The 19,409-nt window shown below is 42.0% G+C and overlaps 1 protein-coding gene across 1 annotated transcript; it reads right to left on the bottom strand.

Annotated features, from left to right (window-relative positions):
* Positions 1 to 874: 874 nt before the first annotated feature.
* On the bottom strand, positions 875 to 3,502 carry LOC140579514 (zinc finger BED domain-containing protein 4-like). The gene is made up of 2 exons (XM_072702131.1): positions 1,910 to 3,502; positions 875 to 1,746 (listed from the first exon to the last, which is right to left on the bottom strand). Exons 1-2 carry the CDS (start codon positions 3,272 to 3,274, stop codon positions 1,249 to 1,251), a joined length of 1,863 nt encoding a protein of 620 aa, XP_072558232.1. The 5' UTR covers positions 3,275 to 3,502; the 3' UTR covers positions 875 to 1,248.
* Positions 3,503 to 19,409: the final 15,907 nt, after the last annotated feature.

Here is a 19,409-nt window from a genome sequence, read left to right as displayed (position 1 = left end):
CGCGTACTTGACTGTACTTGTGTTCTCATGAACCCATTTTACATCATCTCCCATTGCCCAAGACCAGTTGGAAAACCCATGAACAGAAGTACAGAGCACGGTAAGAAATCCCTGGATGTCATTCTTGTCCCGCTCCAAATATCAAGTATGCGTCAGCTGCATTCTTGCCAAATGAGACCAATTCCATGATTCACTGCACTTCAAGTTCATTCTTGGGAGGCGAGTTAGCAAGACCAGTCTTGCCAAGACAAAGTATGATCGTTGTGTTCTTGGTATTTAGAAACTCCCATGGAGGTTGTTGATCAGCTCAGGTTGTTAGAGATACTGTATGTAGGCCAGGGAACTTGAAGCTATCACCCAGCTCTACCACAGTGGTTTATATGCGGAGTGGCCCAAAATATGTCCAAGATATCCTGAACACAGATAAGACAAAAGAGCATAAGATCATTTTCCTCTCTGTAATGTCATCCGCTAAGTGCCAGTATGAATTACTGCTGTTCTTAAGTCCAAGTATGGTTGTATCATCTGAAAATTATAAAATGAGGTTGTGCTTTTGAGTGTATGATCAATCCTATGTGTTTGGAGGGAAAATAGTTTTGGACTGAGTCAGCAGCCCTGGGGGTACCAGCAGTGTTGGGTAAGTTACTTTAAAAAAGTAACTAATTACTAATTACTAATTACTTAATCAATGTTGTATTTAAAATACTTATCTAATTACTGTGTCTGAAAAGTAACTTAATTACTCAATAAGTAATTTAACTAAATACTTCTTAAAATCCCTATAAACCTTCAGTGGACAAACAATAGAAATTAAATTCTTTAAATAATAAATAATAAAAAAAAACATATGAGTCAAACATGAAATAGTTTAGCCTTTTACCTTTCTGAATCATCTTTATTACATTCTATAAAAAAACATTCTATAATAATAAATCTTTTAGTAAGAAATGTAACCTTCTTCAGGTAAGAAACACATAACAAAATAACAAAAAAATATTATTCTTCAACATATCTGAATAACAAAAAAGCTTAACTTAAGAAATGTTAACATGAAACATGAAACTTACTTTCAAAGCAATGAGTACCATATTCATACATAATGTATGTAATCATGTCATGTTTCAACAAAGTGAAGTTAACTGTAACCTTTAGTTAACAAACAGAATTCCTCTGAAACTTCCTCAAACCAATGAGCACCATATTTCATGCATACTGTATGCACTCATGTTTTCCAAAAAACTTTTTGTACTACTTAGCTGCTTTGTTTTTGAAAAAGTGGTTGTATCTCATTAATGTAAGTCTCTCAAAGCGTTCACTTGACAGCCTGTTCCTTCTGGGCGTAAGCACAAGATTGCCCAGGCTAAAAAGCCTTTCGACTGGTGCGCTTGATGGTGTGGCTGTGTTGTGCCTCAGTGAAATGGCCTTAATCCTGGGAAACTGGCTAAGAACACCCAGCTCAGACCCAGCAGATTTCAAATATTCCATCACCTCTGTTTCAGCAGAGTAGGTACAGTCGTCCTCCTCAAATGAAAAAAAGTCATCAGTGGAGTCTGCAGGTTTCTTGTGATCTTGAGCATGTTGTTGGTCTTCAAGAGACAACCCATGGCACTCTGTAGTAAGCATTGCCCTAACCATGCCTTTTTTCTCTTCTTCTCTGATCCAGCGTAACTTAAATTTAGGCAAAGTGACTGCAGCCAGGAGAGCTTCTTTATTGTCCATCATTGAGGAAAAGCGCACCTTGATCGCCTATGAGACAAAAATACATCAGACACTTCAGACACTTCACATAAGAGCATGATAAATAAAACAAAAATGTATTTTAGGGTAAGGTCAGAATCTAGCAATTTGTACTATATGTATAATATATATATATATATATATATATATATATATATATATATTAGATTACCTTAACAATGACATCAGGGAGAGATGCTGTCAGCTTAAGCTCATCCCGCAGCGCCAGCGTCCTGGACATTAGAATCTCCAGAGTTGGAAGAAGGATTCCAAAATAGCAGTTCTCTTCTCCTTGCAATATGTCTAGCGCAACAGTGAGTGGCTTCAACACGATGCAATACTCCTTTAGGAACAGATACTCCCGATCAGTGAAGCATTTGATTCCAAACTGAGTGCAGACAGTATTTAATTCAGTAAGGGGAATGTCAGTGATCCTGGACAGGGCGTCGTGAAATGAATTCCATCGTGTTGAAATAGGCACTATGAGTTTTTTCTTGAAAAAATTATCTACTAACTCTGAAGCAACAGAAGAACGGTTTGCTTTTGTCCACATTGCAGAACACTTTGAAGTTGCACTTCGGTAGATGAATTTTGACTCATTTGCTTGAAGCCATTTCTCGACATCATGAAAAATTAAGTTCAGTGTGTGTGATGCACACCTTAAGTGTGGAGGGAGAGAAAACTGTCCTTCTGATTCTGTGGAGAGGGTCTGCTCAACATCAGTAAATGTCACCTCTTCATCTTCTTCGGATTCCTCATCAGAGTCTGATTTTTGGAACATTCTAAAAGCTTTGATAAAATTGGACCCGTTGTCTGTCACGGTGGCTGTCACTTTAGAGTTCAGTCCATAAGCCGAATGTACTTGCTCGATTTCATTGCCGATTACATCATATGTGTGTCTCCCTCGCACTCTTTTACATGCTAGTGCTGCATGTCCTCGTACAAAAGTAGAAGGATCAATCCAATGTGCCGTCATTCCGAGAAAACTTTTGTTATGGCTGGTCCAAATGTCAGCAGTCGTGGAAATATATTGCAAACTCTCGAATTTCCCTTTAAGCTCCATTTCCATGTCAGCATAACACTCGTCTAAGTAAGTCGAAAACGTTTTTCGATCGGGCAGTGCTGCTTTTTTGCCACACACAGGTATTTTGTTTAATATGCACCTAAAAGACGGAGATTCTACAGTACGCAGCGGTAGCATCTCTTCCACAATGTAGCCTGCAATCATTTTTTTAAACTCACCTTCAGACACTTTCTGCACTGCCAAAGTAAAATCAAGTTTTGCCTGCTTAGCAGGAGTTGCCGCTGGGTTATCCGTCGATGATGAACAAGGATCACTCAGAAGTGTTCGTCTATGCTGCCGTGTCAGGTGTTTCAGTAGATTACTCGTGCTATTGACAGCGGCCGATAGTTTTTTCTCCCCAGGACATAGCTTACATAGTACAGTAATGTTCTTGTCTGCTTGTTTAAGGAAACTGAAGTGATGGGAATATTTCCATTTTTTAAAACAGCCACTCGCTTCAGCCGAGTCCGACATCTTCCGCTTTAGAATAGGACTATATAAGACTATAACTGGCGCGAAATCACGTGCACCTGCACTACAACGATTTTAAAGCGGCAGAGTTTACTTTTACCTTTAGAACATAAATTAATAAAATTAAATAATGATATTCAGCGAGTTTAATTATTTTTCAATGTAACGCAAGTACATTACAAGTAACTGTAATTAAAATACCTACAAATGAACAGTAATCAGTTACTCTACTTTTTCAGTGGAAAAGTAATTTAATTACAGTAACGCGTTACTTAGTAACGCGTTACACACAACACTGGGTACCAGTGTGTGTTGTACGTTCAGCAAACATTTTATTGCCAAACCTCACAACCTGTAGTCTCTCAGTTCCAATCCAATATCCAGGTACAGGCGATGTGGGCAATCCAAGATCTACTGGTTTTACCACCAACTTCATTTGTTAGATGGTATTAAAGGCTGGGTTATAATCCAGGGATATGTTCCAGGGCAGAATGAAGAGCTACTGCGTCATCTACTCACCTGTGTGTGATAGACAAACTATGGGTGGTCAACAGACTGGGGGATTGTAGAAAGAATGAATTTTATACCCAGTTTCTCCAGAGATTTCATGGTGACTGGTGTGAGTGCCACAGATGCAGAAGTCATTCAATGAAATGACTTCAATGACATTATGGGAATGGTATGATGTCAGAATATTGTGTAACTAACTGAGTCAGTGAAGTGTTGAGGATGTTTGTGCATTCATCTGCTAGGTTCCCAGCACAGGATTTCAGTAGTGCTTGTGTAAAGTACTAGTTAAGTGCAGAACAACAGTGTGCGATTGAAAGTGGTGGGTGGACAGATGCAGGTCACTGGTTGTTTGTCAGCCGAGTGGCTTGGGGAATGAAGCTACTGTACCACCAAAGCTGTTGGTGCAGGTGGCAATGCACTGTTAGCAGGAGTGTAAAGAAGTCATTCTTCATTGAAGTCCTTCATTCACTAAAACAGCCTTCTGAAAATATTTTACAATGACTTTGCTTATCTGAGAGTCAGCCGGCTAGTCTGCATTTCCTGTCAGCTGATAAATCATACGTAACTCCAAAAAATTCAGTGTTGAATTTGCTCAGGTAAAATGTGAGTTTTAGACAGCCCAATCATAGTCTTAATTAAGTACAATCATGCCACACGCATGAAATGAGACTGTCAATGTGATGTTTGTACCTTCACAATGCATGGGCAAGTGTTTAAAATATATGCTTAAACTAGAACTTTCCATTCGGCTGTTTGGCCAGTCGGGGTCACTGGCCATCCGATTCTCTGTTCTCCTAGTCTTGCGTGCTTCACAGGTTCTATGGTGTTCCCCTGCTTGTTTTTCTACTATTATTTAGCATTTTTCCCTGTTTAACACTTTTTATACATTTAACTGAGTACATCTGTTCCAGAAAACAAAATGTCATTATGTTTGTATGTATGCATGCAATGAACACGCTGGGTCCAAATGTGCCATTGAACATAATACAGAAGCTGCACAAGTAGAGGCAACCCTTAAGAATGTACATAAAATCTTAGATATGACCAGGATAACCTTCCATATTTAAAAGCCCATATGTTAGCAAAATGACGACTTTAATGTTCTGCTGGTACAGAATTCAAGCAATGGAATTCAGGAGGACCATACATAAGAATTAGAAAATGAGCTCATCTTTGACTCCTCAACCTCTAATGAAGCCATCAACTTAACTCCTGACGGCATCCAATTTCCTCTCAAGGACGTCCCCTAAATTTGGCTGACTGCACCTCCCACGCATCTGATGATCTGACACACTTAAATTGCTGTGCCTCCAGGGTGCAATTGACTACTCTAACGTGAATGTACAACAGAAAAATTTCTCTTCTACTAGACTGAACGCATGAAAATCTCAATTTTTAGTATTTTTTCATCTTTTGCCCACACACCATTCGGCTTGTAAAAATAAAAACATTATAAGTCTCATTGTATTACACACACAAATACACACACATTCACTGCAGTTTCATTACCCCTTCCATCATTTGAAAGGAGCCAAACAGCCTTGGTTCAAGACAAATAGCCAAAACGTCTTCAGAATACTTTTGAAAAATGGCAAACTGGTGCAAAAATAAAACACAGTTAACAAAAAGGAATAACACAGGAAGTGAAAACCTTTATCTAATGTTCAATCAATCGGTCAGATTCCCCATAACCACTACAGTTTTTATCCTTCCAGCCATGTGCCACAGAACCTTTTCATTCAGGTAGACATTGTAAGAAGGATGCAGGGCATGCTGAGAGACGTCACAAGCAGAAGGGCAAGCAGGCCAGAAAGACCTCACAGGTAGTAGAGCTGTTGCAGGCAGCAGGACAGGTAGGTATCTTGATAATTTTGGGTCTTCAGGCTGCACATGCCGGGAGGGGTAGAGGAAGTAAAACGTGCATTAGCCAAATTTTACAGTACATATCCATTTCACCTGTGTATGACCAATGCATAATAATCATTTACCCTTGTTTTTATAGAGCACATGTTTTGAAGGTATCTTGAACATAAAATCATCCCAATTATGAATAGAAATAATTCTAAACTTGTAAAAGCAACAGTGTGAAAAAAGGCACTTTTTTTTTTACACACATTGCGTATATTCTGTGTAAAATGCAGAATACTGCATGAGAAATTGGGCTTTTTCATCTAGTTTCAGTTATCATTAGGGTCACAGCTGGCAGGTGAAGGGAGCGTGTGGATGGTCAGCCTGGAGGGTGGCGAGGCGCTGAAGGACACCGCAGTCATAAGGCTTCCGTGGCATCTGTGGCACAACTCGCAAGTTTCGCTTTAGTTGGGCCTTAGTTACGGTTAACAGATCTGTGTGACAAAGTGGTTGGAGGAAGAAACCGGGTTGGATTTGCAAAGAGGCTGGATCTACAAAGGCGAAAAAGAGGCAAAAGCAAAGGGAAAAGGTAGGAACAGCTGGAACGGATACAAAGTAACATTTAATGTTAAGGGGGCTTGGTACTTAACTTCACCCCTTAAGATTTCATTACTTCCTTGGTATTTATCATTGATATTTCAAAAACCTAAATATGACCACAGTTTAATGTAACTTGCAGTAATTTATCTACTTTATTACGCTAATTATTATTATATTATGGCTCGATTCCACCTCACTAAAAGAATTTTTGACCAAAGATTTATTAATGCTCTGAACCCACTTAAGAAGCCTTTTTGAAAACTAAAGAGAAATTATGTTTATAAATATATGGCCTCCCGTTAACATATAAGAAAAATGAAAGTTAAATACATAGTTACATTGATCAAAATGATGTACTTAACAGCTTTTTTATAGAATAAACGGGACATCCACAGGGAAGAGTAATTTGGTTTTACATGAGTTAAAGTCAAAATCTTACCAAATTAGATTACTCCTGTAATTTCTTTAGCACACCGCTAAAACAGAATAAGCAACGATACATTTTATTATTTTTGGGCTTGCAGTATTTCCAAAGTGGCATTTTTACAGGTTGCTTTAGTTTATCACAAGTGTATTTTATAACTTTGATTTATAAATGGTAATATATGTGTAACTATTTCTCATCAGAAATCTTAGGAATAGTAGCAAGCAGCATTGTGTGTATTTCTGGCGAAATACTAAGGAACAGACCAAACCCAGGCACTTAAATACACTACTAACAAAATATGACGCAGGACAGGTGAGAACTATAACCTAATAAGGAACAGGTGCGGTTTATTGCAATTAACAGGCACGAGAGACTAGGAAACATTAACAAACTCTGAGGGCTATCTACACAAGGAAAGACTGGGAACACAAGTAAAACATATCATAACTAAGCAAGGTACAGGCAGGGTAACCTTAACGAAGGACACACTAATAAAGACATAAATTAATATCAGAAACTAATGGAGAAAATCAAAGTAAAACAATAAAAAAAGTGAGACTGGCCTCAGGTCAGCCTGGAACTCATGATGAAGGTGATATCTGCCTCTAAGCCACATGCTCAGCTCATTGAGCCAGACAGTAAGCTGAGGAGCAGGAAAAAACATATTAGGGCAAAATCAAATGGGACAGCTACCAGGATCTGCTAACCATACAGGGAGGGGGCACAGGGAGTGGGCCTGACAGGCACCCACCCTGAGAGAAGTATCTCCAGAAGCATCAACAAATCCAAATTTGTCATCTTCATCTTAGCATAAGGTAATATCTTCAGTAGGATACCTGGAAAAGCATATGGTCACCGGCAGCCAATCAGATTTGAGCAGATGTTGTGCATGCCATTTCCCGGTCAGTCAGGGTCAAATATAGGCAGTGGATTCCTACGTGGACCCTGTGCTAAAGCATGAAGTTTGTTTGTCTTTAGTCAGCTGAGAGGCCTCTGCTAGTCCACATGCTTGGACCCTGCTGACCACTGCTTAGGGATAAAGGCTCTTATTGCCTTTAACCCTTATTGCCTTGGGGCTGTAAGAGGAAATCCATGCGCACACACACACACACGCACACACACAGACCTATACTCATACCTTTCTGGGGACTGTCCATTCATTTCTATGGGCCAAACCCTAATCCCAACAATGTCAACCCTAACCCCTACCTACCCCACCCTTAACCTTAACCATAAGTAACCAAACTAAATCTTTTGGCATTTTTAGTTTTTTTTGATTGCAGTCACAGATTTTTATAAAATAGAATTTCCCCTTGTGGGGACTGAAAAAATGGTCTCCTCAATGTCAAAATAACAGATTTTTATTGATCTATTTATTATTGCAGGGACATTTGGACCCCAGAATGTAATATATACCCGGACTATACACTCACATACAGGGTGGAAGCGGGATTCAAACCCATAACACTAAAAGAACAAGCTGTCGTGCCAATGTAAAACGTTTAGCTATTAAATAGAATAAAGTTAAATGATTATTTACTATTATTAGAACTGCGTTCTATCATCTGTGGGACATAGCCAAGCTTCGGAAGATGCTCTCCTTTCATGATGGAGAAAAACGATTTTATTTTTTTAGACAGTTATACAGGGAAGTATTTTTAATAAAATTATTTCATATTTTCAAAATTAGGTCATGGGTGACAAAATAAAAATAGAGCACAAACAGGTCAAAAGATACATCAATAAGCAAAGTGAATAATATGTAAACATGCTATAACAATAAGTGATCTTTGAATGAATTATGGTCCTTCCCAAAAATAAAAACCGATAAAACTAGTTAGTGATCTTTCTGTATTGATCTATATTAATTTGCTATAAATCTATAGGCAGCCAAATGGACAGATATAGTAGGAAAACACTAATAGTAGACAATAATAGTAGAATAGAATGATACTTTATTGGGGAAATTGTGTTTTTGCCTACCCCATCTTGCTCTCTGTGAGACACACAGGCACATATGCAGGTGAAAGGAAGTTTGAGGGTCACAGCTCGGTATTATATCGCGCGTGCACAGTAATCACCAGGGGTTCATATGACAGCCGAAACATTTGGCCAGACGCCAGTTTTTTGTACTATACGGACATTTACTTATGCCCACTATTTGGTAAGCAGATTAGTAGTGCAGCTAAAATATTAATGAGATGCGTTTTCTGAAACCCAAAAGTTAATAATCTGTATAAACTTGCCATATTTTTGTGTTTATTAAATTTGGTTCACTATGGTTTGGTATAGTTCAGTATACTTCAGTGTGATATGCACTGTAGCTGAGCACACCACATAATACTGGTTTGGTATAGTTCAGTATACTTCAGTGTGATATGCACTGTAGCTGAGCACACCACATAATACTGGTTTGGTATAGTTCAGTATACTTCAGTGTGATATGCACTGTAGCTGAGCACACCACATAATACTGGTTTGGTATAGTTCAGTATACTTCAGTGTGATATGCACTATAGCTGAGCACACCGCATAATTCTGGTTTGGTATACTTCAGTGTGATATGCACTGCAGCAGAGCACACCACATAATTCTGTTTTGGTATAATATGGTTTGGTATACTTCAGTGTGATATGCAATGCAGCAGAGCACACCACATAATTCTGTTTTGGTATAATATGGTTTGGTATACTTCAGTGCAATGCGCACAGAAGTGCATTCTGAATCCAAACCCTCTGAATCCAAACCTGCTGAGCCACACACACCCCAAAAACAGCAAACCAATGAGTGCTGTTCAAAGTATATATTGGATGCAATTGCTTTTCAGAGCAACATTCCCTGAGACAGAGGTAAAATTCAGCATGTGAATGAAATATTCCAAACTTCTTTCCAAAAGTAAAACTAAGACAATGTCAACTTAATATGTAGATTATTTCCAAATGGAATCATTTAGATGCATCCATGTGACTGAAATGTTCCTTTTCTATGTCAGGGAAAGGATCAAGATGGCAATAGAACAAAGAAAACAATGGAAAGACATACAAAGGTTTACTTTTAATAAGAAAAATTAAGGACAGGTTAGAATGGAAAATTGCAAAGTATATATTGCGTCCTCTAGCACTGCTTGAACCCAAAGATGCTCATATCTTCAATTCCTGAATCCCTTAATCACTTGTCCTATGAGAGGAAGATACAATTCCACATAACAGCTTTTTATGGAACAGTCTTTGGAGCCTTTGGCATTCAACACAGTCGGGAATACTTGATGTTCATGCTGTTCTGAAGTAATTATTTCATCAGGTTTCTCCTTCAGGCACCTGAGACAGAAAATTCCTAAGCTTAATTGTAGTATTTTTACTGTTTAGACGATGATCGGTTGCGACAGGGAGTCTACTGTAACGGGAGCTGTGTGCTCTTAAAGAACCGGGAAATCTAGTTTCAGGTTGGGGCCCCCAGGTGAAAGGAAGGCCTTATTTGGGATATGTGTGTCTTCTTTGAAAAGTGAAAGAACCACTTGATGGAACACGTATAAATTGAAGTCATGGAACTTATTCTGAAGATAAGAATATAAAGTCTAGTGCAGAAGTGTTGCTTGCACATCACGATAAAGCTGAAATTATTTAAGGCAGATTTCTATGCCACTATTTTCCTATTACCTATAAACGTCTTAAATAGATACTCTACTTAAACCAAGTGAGGATCACTGTTACATCCCTGTGGAGAGTCTTCCTTTTTGTAAAAGGTGGAGGTGTCCTATTGAGGTAGGGAGCTGTCATTCTGCATTGGCCGATCACTGCCCTGGCCAATCAAAAACTTGCCTCCTCAATCAACCTTCTATAAAAGAACGTTTTGCCAGGTAATAGAGAGTTGTGTGCTAAATAAGTTCTTGGTTGACTATATCTAGTTCAGGGTGGTAACAATCACAGTTTAAATAAATGGTTATTTAAAGATCTACAGGCAACATAGTCGCACACCTATGGCTATGCCTACATTCCTTTAGAAGAAATGGCATCTTTAAAATTGCCCATTGCGTGTGTACATGCTGTCATGACCTGGTATCCCAACTAGGATGTCCCCTGAAATGTGGCCTGTGTAGGTTCTAGGCGTATATACTGCCATTTACCTTTATGAATAGAACATGTAGGTAAAACATCAGCAAAAACATTACCACTTGCCTAATATGCACTGTAAAAAAACAAGTTGAGGCAACTTAAGGTAACTTATTTCACTCCATTTTTTAAAGACAAGAGATTGCCAACTTAATATGTTTCAATAAAAAGGAAACAAATTTAGTTGTGACTACTTACATAGGGACAGTGTATCAAACTGGCAAGTACTTCCCTCTATGAATCACCACCTTATCGTAGTGGAGGGGTTTGCATGCTATGATCCTAGGGGCAATTGTGTAAAGGGTATCAAGTAAGAAGGACTTAGGGACAAAAACCGCCTTTATCTGGGGCAGAGCTACTCTCGAGAATGTTAATGAGGTAGGTCTTGCCACTAAGTCCAAATCGAAAGACAAAACTCGTAGTTGAAAAACAGGCGATGGTTGGGCGATGTACGTCGGTGATCAGGGGGCTCAGACAGGTACTCTGTGGTCCGTGGGCAGGCAAAAGGCAAAAGCGATGTACGTCAGAGTTCGTGACAAATTGCACCTGGGAGGGTCTTCCAAGGCAAATTGGTCCTAGGTGAGCAGCCAGACTAAGTGTGGTTCATATAGACCCCTATGACAAATAAAATCAAGAAGGATGTTACCCATGCTGTAGCCGCTTCCTCCGTGAGCGCGCCTGAATCTCCCAGTGCTGCCGCTTCCACCGCACTTGTGCCTGAGGCTCCCAGTGCTGCCACTTCCACCACGTGTGCATCGGAAGCCTGTACCTTTAGGGGTAACTGCTTGGCCCTTAAAGGGGCTAGGTCTCCCAAGGACACCATTCGTAAGGTCCCCAAGTTCCCTAGGAAGTCGGTGTCCGTAGCTCCGCCCCCCGAGGTTCCTGTGTCGGTGGTCCCTGCTCCGCCCCCTGAGGTTCCTGTGCAGGTGGTTCCTGCCCCAGGGGCACATCACCTTCCTGTGGCGTCTTCACCAGAGGCGCGTCATCTCCCTGTGGGTCCTGTTCCAGCGGTTCCTGCTCCACCCTCTGTGGTTCCTACTCCAGACCCTGTTCCAGGCCCCCTACCTCCGGACCCTGTATCAGCCCCGCTACCTCTGGACCCTATCCCCGAGAGGCCCAGCCAAGCCCCAGAGGACTTTGCCCTCCTGACTGCCTTCCCTTCCTCATCCTCAGAGGAAGAGTTGGAGTGGGATCCTCTCGGGCTTTCCCTGAAACTTAACACAGGGACATCCCGTTCCCAGCCACCGCCCCAGCATGGCAGATCCCGGCCAGGACCTCTGATCTCGGTGTGCCGAAGGGGGAGAGGATACCTATGCCGGGGTCGGGTCCCGCCCACTCTGCCCGCTGGCTTGCCTTTGGTCCCCCTGGCTTCGGCTCGGCGGTCGCTTGCGCGTTGTCCGGTTCCTGCTCTGCGGTCACCTGCAATCCCCCTGGCTTCAGCTCTGCGATCGCCTGCTGTCCCACCTGCGGTGCCTCGTCGAGTGGCTGCAGTCCCGACGCCTGGTCGGTCACCTGCGGGTCCCCCGGCTCTGACCCGATGGTTGTCTGTACCTTTGCTGGCTGTGGTGGTGCCATTGCCTGCCGCAGTTTTGACTCCCTCCTCCCCTCCTCCAATGTCCCCTTCTCCTTCCTCCTCGCCTCCTTCATCTGCCCCAGGCCAGTAGGGTGTTGGGTTACATCTCTAAATGTGTGGAGTTTAAATCAAGAGAGGTGATGCTAAGATTATACAATTCCTTGATGCAGGTGATTATTAGCCCGGGGGTCTCCGGAGGCAGCTGATGGGTAGCGGCAGGCCAGGCGGATCGCAGCTCGGGCTGTCGCAGAAGCAAAAACCCGGGCGTGGGAAGAGTTTGGTGAGGCCATGGAAAGTGACTTTCGGTCTGCCTCAAAAAGGTTCTGGAAAACCATCCGGAATATCAGGAGAGGGAAGCAGCTCCTGGTTCCTACTATTTATAGTGGGGAGGGGGTGCTGTTCACCTCACCTGGGGACATCACCCAGAGGTGGAAGGAATACTTTAAGGACCTCCTCAACCCTGCCTCAGATACATCTATGCACACTGCCTTTGAGACATCTGAGGACACAGAGCCCGAGGGTGCTGGGGGGGGGGCTTGCCCATCACTGGGGCTGAGGTGGCCAGGGTGGTTAAAGAATTACGTGGTGGCCGGGCCCCGGGGGTGGACGAGATCCGCCCGGAGTACCTGAAGGCTCTGGATGTTGTGGGGCTGTCGTGGCTGACACGCCTTCTCAACAATGCGTGGAGGTCAGGGACAGTGCCGCTGGATTGGCAGACCGGGGTGGTGGTCCCCTTATTTAAAAAGGGGGACCGGAGGGTGTGTTCCAACTATAGGGGGATCACACTTCTCAGCCTTCCTGGGAAAGTCTATTCCGGGTACTGGAGAGGAGGGTGAGATCGATAGTCGATTCTCGGATTCAGGAGGAACAATGCGGTTTTCGTCCTGGCCGTGGAACACTGGACCAGCTTTATACCTTTGCAAGGGTACTGGAGGGGGCCTGGGAGTTTGCCTATCCAGTCTATATGTGTTTTGTGGATTTGGAAAAGGCATACGACCGGGTTCCCCAAGGTGCTCTGTGGCGGGTGCTTCGGGAGTATGGGGTCCGGGGTCCGCTGTTGTGGGCGATTCAGTCCCTGTATGAACGGAGCAGAAGCTTGGTCCACGTTTCCGGTAATAAGTCGGGCATGTTCCCAGTGCAGGTTGGGCTCTGCCAGGGCTGCCCTTTGTCATCGATCCTGTTTATAATATTTATGGACAGGATTTCTAGGCGCAGCCAGGGTGTTGAGGGTGTCCAGTTTGGTGGCCTCAGGATTGCCTCGCTGCTATTTGCAGACGATGTCGTCCTGTTAGCTTCATCTGCTGGGGATCTCCAGCGTGCTCTGGGGTGGTTCGCAGCCGAGTGCGAAGCGGCGGGGATGAGGATTAGCACCTCCAAGTCCGAGACCATGGTTCTCAGCCGGAAACAGGTGGTTTGCCCTCTTCGGGTCAGGGAAGACGTACTGCCTCATGTGGAGGAGTTTAAGTATCTCCGGGTCTTGTTCACGAGTGAGGGTAGGCGAGATCGGGAGCTGGACATACAAATCGGAGCGGCTTCTACAGTTTTGCAGGCGCTTAACCGGTTCGTCATGGCTAAGAAAAAACTGAGCCAAAAAGCAAAGCTCTCGATCTATTGGTCCATCTTCATCCCAACCCTCACCTTTGGTCATGAGCTATGGGTAATGACCGAAAGAATGAGATCACGAATACAGGCAGCCGAAATGAGGTTTCTCCGCAGGGTGTCTGGGCTCTCCCTTAGGGATAGGATGAGAAGTTTGGATATCCGGGAGGGCCTCAGAGTAGAACCACTGCTTCTCCACGTCGAAAGGAGCCAGTTGAGGTGGTTTGGACACCTGGTGCGGATGCCTCCTGGGCGGCTACCCAGAGAGGTTTTCCGTGCATGTCCTACAGGGAGGAGGTCCCGGGGCAGACCCAGGACTCGCTGGAGGGATTATATCTCTCGGCTGGCCTGGGAACGCCTCGGCGTCCTCCCCGAGGAGCTGGTAGAGGTAGCTGGGGAGAGGGAAGTCTGGGTGTCTCTCCTGAAGCTCCTACCCCCGCGACCCGAACCCCAGAAATGCGGCAGATAATGGATGGATGGATGGACATTTTAAGCTAGATTTTAGAAAACACTTCTTTGCACAGCGTGTGCTTAGAGTATGGAATAGTCTTCCTGTCAGTGTAGTGCAAGATAAAACCTTGGGTTCCTTTAAATCTGAACTGGATACGATTTTATCAACTTTAAGCTATTGGTTGAATACTCTCCAAACAAGCTTGATGGGCTGAATGGCCTCCTCTCATTTGTACATTACTTATGTTCTTGTGTTTTTGGCCCATCTCAGTAATAAACAATTACTTATTAAAAAATACAGGTTGACCTGGGGTGATATAATGAGCCTCGTTGGGCTCATGCAGGATGAATTGAAAAGAGGAACTTTTTCCTCAGTTCCACTGTGCAGCTTCTCACAGCTTTCTGATTCTACACCACCAGTGGATTCCTGCAGACCATTAGAGTTGCACATGGTCTCAGCAAATCTGTGCATGCATTGACCACATTTCTGTAGCACTATGCATATAACTACATACAATGTCCAGCAGGAGGGGATGCCTTGCATGATGCTAAAATTGGTTTTCATGCCATTGCAGGCACACCTGTCATTGTAGTAGCAGTGGATGGAACCCTCAGTTCTATTCATACTTGCAGCCTCTTGAATCCCATCTGCACCTGTTGAAATGGGTTCTTGGCACTAGGCCTAAATGTCCAGGTGATCTGCAACTATCAAAGACTTTTTACTGACATTGTAGCCAAGTGGCCTGGGAGGACACATGATGCTTATATCTGGTCCTCGGGAGCTCTGAGATTTTCCTGTGAATACTGCTGTGCTGTTATTGTTATATGTGCTATTTTGCACAACAGTGCAGTAATTATGTTATTAAAATTAAGGAAATGACTAAATATATTTACTGCCTATACGTGTGTAGGGAATATGAAAAAAATACTCCTGGAATAATGTACAAATTGTACAATGTACAATTAGACAAGTGAATTGCATGCAGTAGTCAAAGAAACAAATGTTTTAGTTGGAACTTGAAACAATGTTATAGGACACACTGTCAAGAGCAGGCGTGTACTGAAATATCTACTTGTAGCATTTCAAGTGGCATTTCATATCAAAGCAAATACAAAATAAAAATATGTTGCTTTTTGGCAAAGAAAGAAATATATGATGAACTCCCATTGCTCCTCTATTTTTAGCTTAAGTTATGAGAAAATAATGGATTTATTATTGAAAACAGAGAGAACTTTTCTATATTGTCTGGGGTAAAGTAAATCAGGTAAATTGAGTATGGCCCTCAAAGTTGGTCTATATTTTTACTTTGCACCTCTGCCCAAAGCAAAAACAATGTTATTAAATTTTGTTAAATGTCATAATTGCATCTATTCTAACATTATAAATGAATAATCAACACATGTATTGTGTGTTGGCAACTGCCAAGTAAATCCTACAACTCCCTGCTGTTTCCAATCACAAGCCATATATTTTCTTATTCTTTTTCCTACCAATGAATCCAAGATAAGCATCCAAAGTAGTTTTATATGTTTTTACATGTTGATTCATGGAACTGGCATGGGCAGAAAGACAAACATAACCCACTCCCTTTACTACGTGTTATAAAGGCCTTTTGCTGTCAAAGCTAAGCTATTTGCTGTCAAATACAGCTGGGCTGGGCACCAAAACCAGCAAGTCCAATATGATTGGCCAGCCCATTCATGTCAGAATATATTAATAATGTCTTTATCTTTCCCCTCAAGACCACTGCAGTCTCATCAAAAACAGACCTATACATATCTATACTTTTTATCACTACTGATTACTTTTATGGTTCTTTTAATAATTTAAAAGAATTTAAAATATCCCATTCTACTGCTGTCTAACTGCATTACTGCTTTTGTGTACACAACTGATTTTATTTACATTCTAAATTCTTATATCTTAAATTCTGCATGAAGCTGAACAAACATATTCGTGATAAAATTTATATCTGGTTTTTAAAATTAGCCAAAGTAAAGAAACAAGGGTACAGCCCAGCCTTCTAAGCTCTGCTGGGACAAGGTTGAGCAGCCCCCCCCCCCATTTCTATGGCCCTAAGCTAGAAGATAGATGCATGGCAAAAGGCAGGTAGTGGGCCTCCTTTCAGTTCCTTCCATGGCATCTCACCTCACAAATCTGTGGCATGTAAAGTTATAATTGTCACGTTCGGAAGGCAGGCGAGCCGTGGAAGCTGGCGAGAGCAGCCAGGAAGTCAGGTAAACGGGGTTTATTGAGGGAGGGACGGACAGGCACGGACATCTACGGACACTACAATGACGGATCTGGGGAAACTAACTGAGACACGGACTAAATACAAAAGACTACACAAACGGAACAGGCAACAGGTGAGAACAATCAGGGATGAACACGAGGTAACGAGGTGGGCGTGGCACACATTAGGATTGGACGGAGCTGGCCGTGACAATAATGACATAGTTTTGCATATAAAATGCAATTACAGGCAATAAATAAATAGATAAAGAAAAACATTTTGGTCCAGGTAGATAATAATAATAATTTGCATTGATATGAACATAGAAAATGTGCAAAATATAAGAAATTATTCTTTTGCAGTGTCAAAAACACCTAAAAGAACAAAATTCAAAGGTCTTTCCACTTTAATCTGTCATACTTTTATGTACTCTTGTATGTAATTCTTTACATGAAGCTAAAACTTTATCTTGACCCCCAGAAAAGCACAGATTAAGATGAAGTCTTAAGATTAAGATTTCACTTCTCAGGGGAAGGACTGATAAAACCCCTATCTGTCATGCACACCTGGTGACGACAACAACCGCAGCTGATCCCGCTAAGGGATAATTAGTGGAACTCCCTCCTTATTCCTCGCGCTGGCAGCAGTACGGTGTACGGTGCGAGGTGTTGTTGGCAGGCCACTACCAAGCAAATTAACTATTTGTTCTTCCCACAGTTGCATTCCGGCTGTCTGGCCGTTCTCGAGTTACCTGTGCCTCCTGCCTGCCCTCCGTTCTTTCCGCCCTGCACGTGACATCCCTCATGGATTCTCCTTCTCTGCGTGTCTACGTCATCAGACTGACTCCCCGGCTCTTCGCCCCTCGGATCGCCCCATCTCGGATCGCCCCATCTCGGATCTCCCCATCTCGGATCTCCCCATCTCGACTACGGCCTTTGGACACGTCTCGGTACCTGGTGCTTCGTACGGACGGCTCCCTTGTGACCTCCCTCTGTCTCGCCCTAAATAAACCTGGTTACTTGGAATCCTCTGTCCTGGTCCTGTTTTACAGTACACTATCTTAAAATAATTTGTCCACAATCTTCATAGAACTGTGGGAAAAAGCAACATGAATTTAAAGAAGACTTAATAGCATATTTTTGTTGCACAGTAAATAGCTGTGGTGGGGTTTTCCAAGTGGCATTCCTCTGAATGAAAGGATTTCAAATCTACACAATGTTTGTTTTAAACATAATTTAATTAAAGGGTTACAAGCATGTATGACAGATGCTAGTATTCATCCAGTCCTGACTGCTGAAGTCTCTGCCTCTGATCTCCAGCACAGTCAATGTAGCCTAAAACAGTTCAGAAATAATACATACCAGCCTCTTTGTTTTAAGTTCACACTTGAGTCCTGGGTCTTCTTCTGAAAAGAACAATAGTATAAAAAGTGTTCCAAATTAATGGATGCCAGGTTTCAGATGTATGACGGATGATTTCAAATGGTCTTCCATAATTTTTTAGAAAGCGCGATGGTGTTCGATGGGTGTACTGATGTGTTCAATGTGTTGTCTCTGGCAGTTGTGCTAAGTAAACAGTGTTTACTGTTATATGTGCCTCTGTGTATTCATTCACTAAGCATATCTCACTGTGCTGACATTGTGACCATATAATCATTTTTTTTTATTATATGTGTATATATTGAATTAAATACAGATATGTACATTATATATGGTGCTATACATTTAAAATTGTAACTGTATGACTTGTATTATATGTATTATGTCATATATATTGCATTCATGCATGTGATGGAAATTATCTTCTTTTGAAAATCATCAGAATTATATAGCTATATAAAGTATACATGATGCAAATACTATATAGAATTAAATAAGTGCATACAAAGTATATTACCATCACACAGGATTCAAGTGACATAATTCTTTCAATTGAAATGAGTTTTTTAAAAAAAAAGGTTCTAAGAAAGTAGTATGTCCTCGCAATCCTAAGCCATAGTAAATGTACTTGTGCTCCTGCGAGAGTGGGACAGATAGAGATGTCCTCATCCTTGACTTTATGTGCTAAAACTGACCGACACTGAATGCATCACATGTTTCCAGGTGAATCATGAAAAGACTGTTTTGAATTACAGTCACTAGAAATTGGTTTGGAATAAAACATCAGCAATGCATTCTAAACGTTCACTCCATGCTAGTAATAAAACATTTACATTATATCTATTGTTTTAGAGTATTTGCTTGTATACAAAATTGTTCTGAATGAAGAGAGAAAAGACCATGTTTTTAATAATTTATAAATACATTCATAACATATAATAATACATTCATCGATGGATCCTGGTTCCAACGCCCTGAGCCACATCATTGGACTTGGTACTCTAATACTGGTGGTGCGGCGAATGATCACATCCTCGTGGACAGATTCTGGAGGCTCCTGCAGAACTGCAGAGTTTACAGAAGTTCCTAGTTTGTGAATTCTGACCATAGACTTGTTGTTACTAACATTCCGCTTCATCCCTGTAGGCTACCACCTACTCGGAGAATGAGGCTAGACTTAGCCAGACTCAGAGATCAAGCAGTTTCTGATAAGTTTGCACGCAGTTTGTATGAGGAACTTGCAGACTTGGGTGCGACTACTAACTCTAACGTAATAAGACCCTGAAGGTTGCCAAGGGTTGTGCTGGTGTTGCCAGTGTTCCCAGAAGGAAGTGTTTCGTCTCACAGGGCACCCAAGATATTTTCAAGAAGAGTCGCAGCACATGACTTGGTGGCAACTCTAGTCTGTA

The sequence above is a fragment of the Paramormyrops kingsleyae genome, chromosome 18 (assembly GCF_048594095.1).
Source record: "Paramormyrops kingsleyae isolate MSU_618 chromosome 18, PKINGS_0.4, whole genome shotgun sequence".
NCBI classification, from domain to species: domain Eukaryota; kingdom Metazoa; phylum Chordata; class Actinopteri; order Osteoglossiformes; family Mormyridae; genus Paramormyrops; species Paramormyrops kingsleyae.
Note: the sequence above shows the minus strand (reverse complement) of the source record. Positions and strands in the feature narration are given on the sequence as shown.

Excerpts from the sequence above, each read along its gene's own strand:
- LOC140579514 (XM_072702131.1), bottom strand. The coding sequence starts at position 3,274 with ATGTCGGACTCGGCTGAAGCGAGTGGCTGTTTTAAAAAATGGAAATAT. Across the intron at positions 1,747-1,909 it reads TCCCTGATGTCATTGTTAAG|GCGATCAAGGTGCGCTTTTC; the intron begins GTAATCTAATAT and ends TTTGTCTCATAG.